Source organism: Phaseolus vulgaris, chromosome 11 (genome assembly GCF_000499845.2).
Source record: "Phaseolus vulgaris cultivar G19833 chromosome 11, P. vulgaris v2.0, whole genome shotgun sequence".
Lineage (NCBI taxonomy): Eukaryota > Viridiplantae > Streptophyta > Magnoliopsida > Fabales > Fabaceae > Phaseolus > Phaseolus vulgaris.
The window spans coordinates 44,849,673-44,859,692 of record NC_023749.2 but is presented as its reverse complement, the minus strand read 5'-3'; the positions used below and the strand labels follow the sequence as shown (position 1 = coordinate 44,859,692).

Genomic DNA, 10,020 nt, shown 5'->3' with positions numbered 1-10,020 from the left:
TTTTATAATAAATAGACTTTTGAATGTTGTGGATCGCGTTTTGAATGATATTGTATGGTGAAAATGGTATGAAATTGAATTCATACATTTGGGATAATGTATGGACTGATGTTTATTTGTGTATTAAGTATTGATGCCTATGTGGTAACAGAGATCTCCGAGCTTCACTGATGATCTAAGTCACATGGACTAAGATATCAGGTGGTGAGAAGCTGATGGAGGAGTTCATGCACACCGTGACATATGAGATGCACGACTTGGGTTGTATTGAACTTACCCTGTTCTTTTCTATTGGATTCGCTGGTAATTTTTGGATCAAGTGTTAGTCTCTGGTAGGACTTACTTTATACGGGTCTTCCGGAAGACAAAGTGGAATTGAAATGAAATCCAATGATTGTGATTGAAAATAGATCTATGTGTGATTTATATGAATGATGAAATTGATGTTGAAATTTTATAGGAGAATATTTAAAAGAAATGTTTATAAATGATTAGTTTGATTGGTTCATTTTGAATTAATTAAATATGTTATGAAATTTCTTTTCATTAGCTTACCCTTGCTTTTCTTGTTGTGTTGTGAACTGCGATGATTGTACTACGTACACAAGCAGATGATCATACATGTGTCGAAGGGTCTGGAGGGCTTTGGGATGTAGTTTGAACTTTATATTGTTAATATTTATATTTCTATAATTCATAATCTTGTAATAGAAATATTTTGAAAAATCTAAATCTATATAGAATTTGTTGAACTTTTATTGTAATAGTTAGATGTATTTTCGGGGTGTTACACACTCTTTCCCAATCTCACCTTTGCTAGAGTTTCTAAGAATCTAGTGAAGAATCTCAAAGGAGTTGGCCAAATCTCTCCCTTGAATCTTGGCACCAAAACAACAACACCTTTGTTCTTTTAACTATTCATTCGGTGTTTCTTTCCTCCATAAACTTTTGCTGCAAAACCTCACATATATTCACGAATCAAGTTGAGCTAAAACATGCAAAGCAACTTGCATCATGTGGTCGCAGAGCAAAGAACATCCAAAGCTACTATATCATGGTCCAACTAAGTGTTTGATAAAAAAAAATGTTTTCAACTTGTTTCCATGTTTTCTTTCACAATTCTTCAATTTCCATTGTTTATTTTTACATTTTCACTGTTTATAATTCATTTCCACTCTTTATAATTCCTCTTTACCATTTATATTCAAACTGTTTATTTCCATTGTTCTTGTTCATTCACGATTTCAATCACATTTGTACCATTTAATCTTGTGTTTTTTTTTACTTCTTTAGTTTTTCCACCGTTTAATTCTCATTCTAAACATTTTATGTGGCAAGTGGTTTATCAAGATACCAAAGATCTTTAATGCTATGTAGCACATATACGGATACGGACATTGACATAATACGGATACGGACACGAAGATAGGTATAATCTCTAAAATGTAGGATACGGGGACACAAATCTATATATTATATAATTTTGAATTATATAAATTGAAAATAAATATTTATGTGCAAAAGTATGTTTGAGATTCTTTTGTGAGCATGAAAATATTTTTCATGACGGGTTCAAAAGAATTTGTTCCTTATTTTTATAATCATAATAAAAATTTATACAATAAATTTGAGGTTTTAGAAAATTATTGTATTTATACCTTTTAAAATTGTGTTAGAACCGTGCTAGAATTTTAAAAAATCCAACAAATATTTTTTGAATTGAACACTTCACTGATAACTGTCCTACGAGTGTCGACACCGATATGTGTGTCCGACACGGATACGCCATTTAAGAGAAGTGTCTGAGTCTCATAGCTTTAGTGTAAATCAATTAAGCTCGGATCAGTTCCACTATTTTGATGTTGTGGTCAGCTTGGCTTCAAGGCTTCCTTCTTCAGATATTGATCCTCACTTCTTCTAAAACTCTAACCTACTTGACCTAATTAGATTATAAAACCATAGTTTATTATGAAAAAATCCAAAAAATCCAAAAGAAATGTCCTCAAAATCATATTTGGATAGGAGATTCGATTACTTGTAGGAAAAGTATTAACATCCTACTATGTCCGTCCTAAGATGCACGTTTTTAATTAAATATTAAAAAATGAATGGGATTTTAAAAATATTTATTTTCCTCTAAAAATGAAACAAAGATGCATACAAAATAATTAAAAAAATATTATTATTTTTTATTTCAGTCCAGACAAGGATTGACGTTGTTTTAATGTATTTCCATTCCTAATAAAAAAATAAAATTTACTTAGTTCTTTGACGATAAAAAATGTTGGTTGGTATTTTTAATTGCCAAGTACTTTTGTATTTAAAATTTTTAATTTTCAAGTAAGTCCCAAACATGATTTTTGAACTTTAACGAAACAAATATTTTATTATCAAACGAGTCCAGGATTTAATAGGATAATTAATAATTTTTGAACTTTTACGAAACAAAAAATTTAATTATCAAGAGAATCTGAGACTCAACAAGACAACTAATAATTTTTTAACTTTGACAAAAACAAAAATTTAAATTATCAAGATGTTTTGAAACTCAATATAATAATTAATATTTTTTGAAACTTTACAAAAACATTTTTTTTTAATTATATAGCGAGTCGAAGACTCAACATAATAATTAATACTTTTTAAAATTTAAGTTTGAGATTTAACATGATAATTAATAATTTTTAAAATTAATATTAATAATAAAATTAAGTTTTGAAAAAAATCAAGATGATAATAATAATAAAATTATAAACATATAATGTGAAAACATATCATGTATATTTTTCTTTCTGAGTTTTCAGAATAGAAAATCTAGAAATTCTGAAATATCTTTGAAATACATTTTTTGATTTTCAGAATAATAAATCTGGAATTTGTTTCAGAAATATTTTGAAAAAAACAATTAAAATTTATTTTTAAAAAGGGTAAAATATTTTTTTTTTTGAAAAATAATGATGTGCAGGGGAGAAAATTGTTGAGATGCAGGAAAAAGATAATATTACTATTTATTTTCTCACTCATGCATAAATAAGGCTTCTCATAAAAGGTGCGGTATTTTTATACCCATTAAAAATTACAATTTCTTCCTACACCTCCATGTTTATTTCATGCACCTCTTTAAAAGATGTGAAATGAGAAATCATTTCCTTCATTTTTTCATTGACACTTTTTTTTTCAACTATAGAATTTAGAATACAATTTTCTATTCTAAACTTTAGAGTTCAAAATATATTTTCAAAATCAGAAAATATCTTCTAAATTTTAGAATTTAAAATACAATTTTGTATTCTGAATTTTAGAGTTTAGAATTTTGGAATTTATATGATAAATTCTAAACTCTAAAATTTAAAATATAAAATTATATTCTGAGTTTTAGAATTTGAAAAATTTACGAATTATATAATTGAGAAATAAAAAAAAAACAAATTTTACAGTTTTTTCGAAGAATAATTTTAGAATTGAAAGATTTATGGAAGTTACAATATGAAGATGAAAAAAGAAATTGCCTGAAAATTATATTATGGCCCACTATTGCGTCAAACCACAATGTCTGAAAAACAGGACCAATAAAACTAATCTCATGAACCCTTATATCAAACATTAGCAATATTCTTATGCATAAAGAAGCACCCAATGTGTAAATATGTTATCCCTTAGAAATTTCTGGCACATGTTTTAAAATATATGATGCATATTGTACTCTGTTATAGGACGAGATCTTCACGGACGGCCTGACCAACCGACACGTTTAATCATTAACGTTCAAACCAATGTCAGTGAAACTAAATTACCATTAAAAATTAGGTAATGCAATTATAAGTGTGATCCATGCACTAATCGGGCTCAATAAGGTAAGTCTAGTAAAATAATATAAATAGCGCACATTCCAAGAAGAAAAGTACGTTATTATTACTGTACACACCCTAGTGCCGAATACCCTCTTTCCTGACTTGAGGTCGGAGTGCCTTCTGCAGGTACCTCCCCCATTTGACATTCACCCGAGACTGAGAGTCGAAGGAGTAGCGAGAAGATCAAAAGGATCACAGTAAAGCTCTATCAACTTGTCCGAATGAAGGAAGATGACAAAACCTTCAATAGTTCTCTATGTTTCGTCTCCCTAGCATGAACACATATTAGAAATGCCATCCAATTAAACTTTGAAAGAATCACAATTATGCCACTTAATTACCTTAAAATTGAATCACGAATATGAATTCTATTGAAAAATGATGGAATACTTTGAATGCATTGATCATGCAGATAAAGAAATATATATATAAAAAAAAACCCACCCATACAAAACTGAACATCGATTGGAGCAACAGAAAATCATGCACCTTTATTGCACCCAAACGCATCTACATATATTAAAAAAGTGCACAGTCAAAAAGTGAAACTCCCTGCACCTACAAAATTCATGTAATCAAAAGAAAAACTGAGATGCATGTGCAAAAATTTGATCAACACCCATAAAAGAAAAAGGGTGTTTCTTCCTGCACCCAAGTAAATTTCTCGTGCATTCTACCAATTTTTAAAAAGACTGTTTTACCTTTTCTTTAAAATTGATTTTTGAATTATTTTTTTAAAAAATAGTTTTGGAACACACTTTCTGAAAATCATGAAATATACTTCTGGAAAATGTTTTCTGGAACAGAATTTATAGAATGAACTTTTTGGAATGTATTATATACATTTTGGAATGTGCTTTTCCAAATAAAATTTTCAAATTACGTTTCGAAAATTACTTTCTAAAATGATGGTGAATTAGATAAAGTATTTTAGTTATTTTACTTAATTGATGGGTGCAAGGAGAAATTTAAGAGGGTGTAGAAAGAAATACCCATAAAAGGATAGTGACTATTTTTTGGTTCTGACCAAAGTATGCAGCAAGCGTATCCAATCAAATCTGGGGTGTTTCTTCCTGCACCCCCACATTTTTCTTCCTGCACCCCCACAGTCTTGTGCAAAGATAAAATTGCCCTTTAAAATTTTTGAAATTACAAAATTACCCTTGATGTAATAAAACCCTGAAAAGTTAAAATGATGGTCATTTGTGCGTGGTGGCCGGCCGTCTTCTTCGATAGCACAGGTCTTTTTCAGCAGCAATCTCTTGCAATAGCTTCTTCTTCCAAATCTCATCCATCTCTCATTCATAAAGGTACATTCATGTGTTTCGGATTTTGGTATCCGTTTTTTTTTCATGGATTGTTGTTTCCGTAAATATTATTTCACATTCCAAATCACAGAATCCGGTAAGTTTTCGAATTTGGGGATCCGGTAGTTTCTCGGATTTGTGGATCCGTTAGTTTCCCGGATGTAAGGATCCGGTAGTATTCCGGATTTAGGAATCCGGTAGTGTTCCGGATTTAGGTGAAGTTTAACACCTTTTTTCTTTCATTTTCACCCATGTCACTCCTTAGTACTAATTCTTCAAGCTGTAAGAGAGGCATCCACTAGTCTTGGAGTTGAAATTAGTAAAGTCTTGTAGTTATTGTTATAACATCTTTACCATATATGCTTATTCCTTGTATATTTTTCTCTGGTTAGTTTGAAGTTTTAATATTTATTTCACTTTCCAGTTTTTATATTCCTTTCAAGGAATGAATCTGTGTTCTTTTTAACTTCTTTCACTCCCTCATTGTTAAGTCTTCCGATGTGCTCCAAGGATGCTTCCATCACTCATTCTTTTTTATTTCTCTACCACATAATATATTTTCCTGAAATTGTATACTCTGGGTGTTTGTGTTGATCTTAATTGCAAGTATTTAATGCTAATTCTGTAAAGTATATTCAATGGCAAGATGTGAATTTGTGGTTATCAGTTTTACAATTTGAATGCAAATTGGAATCTGATGCATCAAAGCCACTAATTAATAGTTGTACAAAATGTTATTTCACATTGATACAGAATCCGTAAATGACGATACCGGACTACCCCGAGCTTCATTAACTGTAATAACATTTAGGAATCCGGTAGTGTTCCGGATTTAGGAATCCGGTAGTGTTCCGGATTTAGGAATCCGGTAGTGTTCCGGATTTAGGAATCCGGTAGTGTTCCGGATTTAGGAATCCGGTAGTGTTCCGGATTTAGGAATCCGGTAGTGTTCCGGATTTAGGAATCCGGTAGTGTTTTTTGCTTCATTTTCGACAACCAAGGAAAGGTTCATCAAATGTTCATGTATACTTTATAAAAGATTAGAATTAGATGACATGTACACTATTAGTGCAAGGTACCACATGCAAATTTCTGCAGGTTTATGAATATAAGTTGAATCTAACTTGAATGGTGTAATTGAACAGAAATGGTGAAGACTAGGGGAGGATGTTCATAAGGTGATCGTCTACGTCCCACAGCCTCTGTTAGAAGAAGAAGAAGACATGTTAATGAAGATGAAGAACATGTTGAACATGAAGATGCAGAAAATGTTGATGTTGAACTTGAAGAAGCTGAACCCCAAATGGAGGTGGAGGATGAAGGCGCACCTGAAATAGAAGGTGAAGGTTATCCTGGAGGTCCACGGGATGGGACACTATTGACAGGTTTTGAAGACCATGTGGCCATGCAATTATGGAATGGTGTGGTAAGTAAATATGTTGTAATATGATACTTGTTCATTGTTAATTTGATATGACTTTCGTTCATTAAACTGTATATGATTTTGGTTGGTTAAATTAGGATCGAGGAGAGTTAAAATTGGTGTCTCATGGCCGAAAAATGAGTAAGATGGGTGCTCCTCATCTTACCAGCCATGTCAACCTCCTTGAAATGATTCATGATGACAGCCCACTCTTGTTGGATGGACAACTCTGCTGAAGTATCATCACTTGAAATATCTAAAAAGCTTAATCGTGTCCAAATGAGATGCACTGACTGCAATGGTATGCTACCCACACCAAAGGAAGCCAATTCACAAGCACAAGGAAGGCCATGAGTAGATCTAATGGTGCACCCACAATGAGATTTATCTAAACCAACATATTGAACTCGATCACTCTCTTCTGCAATATACTGCAAAGCATATTTCGATACGAAGCCAAGCAATTTCTTATATCTTGTTACATTGAAGACATGACTCACTACATGCAAACTCTTTTCAAATGAAGATTTAATTGCATTATGTTGCAAGATGATCATCTTATTAATGGATTCCCAACAAAAGCATAAGTCCCCCATTGACGTCTCAAGGATCCTCTTTAAACTCCAATGTGCAGACTCAACCCTGTTACTTGTCGTGTTGCCTAAGTGCATGACTTTATCCGTCCAAGCCTTAACAAACTTTTCTTTATGTGGATTTAACCAAGTACTAATCACATATTCAGTAAATATAGGCCATGGTGAACAAACAACATTAAATGCCTCAACACGATGTTCATAGGACTCTACATTTTCACAATCAACAATTGCTCCCCAAGATTCCATCACTTGATCCCATGCCTCTTTTGGATGAACAATCATTTTACATTTAGCTTTAACATTTTTATCAATGTGAAAACGACATAACAAATTAGCAGCTTCGGGAAACACAACATTTATTGCATTCATTAGAGCAATATCTCTATCACTAACCACAACCTTCGGGTATGAATCAAATCTCAAAAACAAACCTTTCAGCTTCTCAAGGGCCCATACAAAGTTATGATGACGTTCTGATGCGAGTAACATAAATGCAGCACTTAAGGTCACTCCCGTTGAGGTTACACCAACAACTTCAAACAAGGGCATCCTATACCTATTAGTTTTATAGGTACTGTCCATCATCAATACAATGTTAAAGGCATTCAATAGCTTCACTGAATCAGGGTGTGTCCAAAATAAATCTTGCACAACATTCGTCCCTTCTTCAAACCTAGACCAATGGACATACATATCACGCTCAAGTAACATCATCAATTGTTGCATTTCAGTTCTATCACCTCGTACTGATTTTTTGTACATATATCGTGCATTATAAACTTGCTTTATTGTGCTCATATTTTTCTCATTATGCTCTTTCATTGTCAGCAAAATATTTCTAGGCTTCACCGAACTGTCTGTCATGTCCATAAGCATTGACTTCTCACTACATGTGAACCTACCAGCATATGGATGACCAACCAATGTATTTGCCAGCTCATGATTATGAGACCCACAAATTAATTTCAATATCCACCCTTCACCACTCTTTACTGGATACCCTCGTAATCTGAAAGGACAACCACATTTCCTAGTTCCACTCTCAGTAACCTGTAAATCCTTCTTATATCGTCTGTATTGACCTCCTCTCTCACAACCTAATAACACAAATGTTTTTCTTCCTCGTTGGCCAGTTGAAGTATCCGATCTCAATATCACAATACAAAAACCAAAGTCAAACGCAACTTTTCTAACCCACTTTAGGAGCTCATCCCGAGTACGAAATACCTACAAAAGTTATCATAACAAATTATTTACTAATTAACAAACAACTTAAAAATACTTTACAAACTTAACTTTACCTCATCTGTAGTAAACGCATCTGTACATTCATATCCCTTCGATTTAGATAATGACTTCTCAATATCATCATCATCCCACACATTCACACCATCATATAATTGTTGTTCAAATTCTTCACTACTATCCATGCTTCTACGAATAAAAAAAATAAAACAAAGTTATTGCATTCCGGATCCATGAATCCATAAGTGAAAAAAATCATTCCGGATCCAACAATCCATAACTCAAAAAGACTATTCCGAATTCAGGAATCCATAACACAAAAAAACCATTCCGGATTCATGAATCCGGAATGCATCATAACACAAACAATTCCGGATTCATAACTCCATAATGCAAGTAAAGCATTCTGGATTCATGAATCCATAACACAAAATACTGTACCGGATCAACCCATCCGTAATGAAATTTTAGCTTCCGGATTCACAAATCCGGAGAACAACATATTATTGCATTTTACTTCCGGAACACCCCCTCATCCGGAACACATTATTTCATTTATTCCGGATTCATGAATCCGAAAGGTATTACCGGATTCCGATATCCGGTAATCCCGAAATTTCCATAACCACCGTGTTTCTTAAAAAAAACCTTTACTCTTACCTCTATAACCCAGACAACACTTCGACAACGTTGTGTACTCCTCCGCCTTGCTTCCAACAATTATGAAGAACCTCCACAACACTTGAAACCCAAGGATGAAGATGAGCAGTGACTGTGGAAGTGCTGAACGTTGCCCTTTTCAAATTTTTGCTCAAGGTTAATGTTGGAATATTGAAAATTGTGGGGGTGCAGGAAGAAAAACGTGGGGGTACAGGAAGAACAAGCCTCAAATCTGCTGAGAGAGAGAGAAAGTGAGGTGAAATTTGTTTTTTTGTTATACATATTTTTTTAAACAAAACGAAAAATAAAAAGATATATAGTCTAAAATATGCAACATTTTTTTTTAATTTTTTTTCATATTTTTCTCTCTTATTATTATTATTATTATTATTATTATTTTAATTAACAACTCTCTATTTTTGAATTTTATCATTTTTAAAAAATTAATGATATGTTATTCCATCATTATTTTATTAATTCAGCCAAAAAAACAACTTTCTTTAATTATCTAGACGAAATTAGTTATTGGCAGTTATACGCCTTACTTATATTTTATTAGAAAATATGAAAATTTGATGTTTTCATATTATTGTTGTAAAAAATAAGTAAAGATAACTAAAAGTAAAAAAAAAAATGTGTATTAACCTTATACATATGAGAAACAAGATGTACCAATCTCATGGATAAAAAAACGAGGTCAAAACCTTATAGGTAAAAAGAAGTGAGGTGTACCAATCTCATTGTTATAAAAAATGAGATGTTGAAATCTCATGGATTGAAAAGAAACAAGGTGTACCAACCTGATGGATGTGAAAAAACAAAGTATGTAAACCTAATAAATGAAAAGAAACAAAGTGTACCAACCTCATGAATGTAAAAATGAGGTGTTGAATCCTCATGGACGAAAAGAAGTGAGGTGTACCGAGTTCATGGATGTA

At 32.3% G+C, this 10,020-nt stretch overlaps 1 protein-coding gene and 1 long non-coding RNA gene across 2 annotated transcripts; one reads left to right on the top strand and one right to left on the bottom strand.

Moving 5' to 3' along the window:
• Window positions 1–5,055: 5,055 nt before the first annotated feature.
• On the top strand, window positions 5,056–7,240 carry LOC137810553 (uncharacterized). The gene is made up of 3 exons (XR_011080921.1): window positions 5,056–5,161; window positions 6,304–6,584; window positions 6,680–7,240. It is a non-coding gene; the product is annotated as an uncharacterized lncRNA (long non-coding RNA).
• A 46-nt stretch (window positions 7,241–7,286) lies between these two features.
• Window positions 7,287–8,607, bottom strand: LOC137808431 (putative protein FAR1-RELATED SEQUENCE 10). The gene is made up of 3 exons (XM_068609540.1): window positions 8,479–8,607; window positions 7,349–8,404; window positions 7,287–7,307 (listed from the first exon to the last, which is right to left on the bottom strand). Exons 1-3 carry the CDS (start codon window positions 8,605–8,607, stop codon window positions 7,287–7,289), a joined length of 1,206 nt encoding a protein of 401 aa, XP_068465641.1.
• Window positions 8,608–10,020: the final 1,413 nt, after the last annotated feature.

Bases quoted from the DNA above. Each gene is read 5' to 3' on its own strand.
- LOC137808431 (XM_068609540.1), bottom strand. From the start codon at position 8,607: ATGGATAGTAGTGAAGAATTTGAACAACAATTATATGATGGTGTGAAT. The intron at 8,405-8,478 runs GTAAAGTTAAGT...TAACTTTTGTAG, and splicing joins ATGCGTTTACTACAGATGAG to GTATTTCGTACTCGGGATGA. The intron at 7,308-7,348 runs GTTTGTTCACCA...ATATGTGATTAG, and splicing joins GTGTTGAGGCATTTAATGTT to TACTTGGTTAAATCCACATA.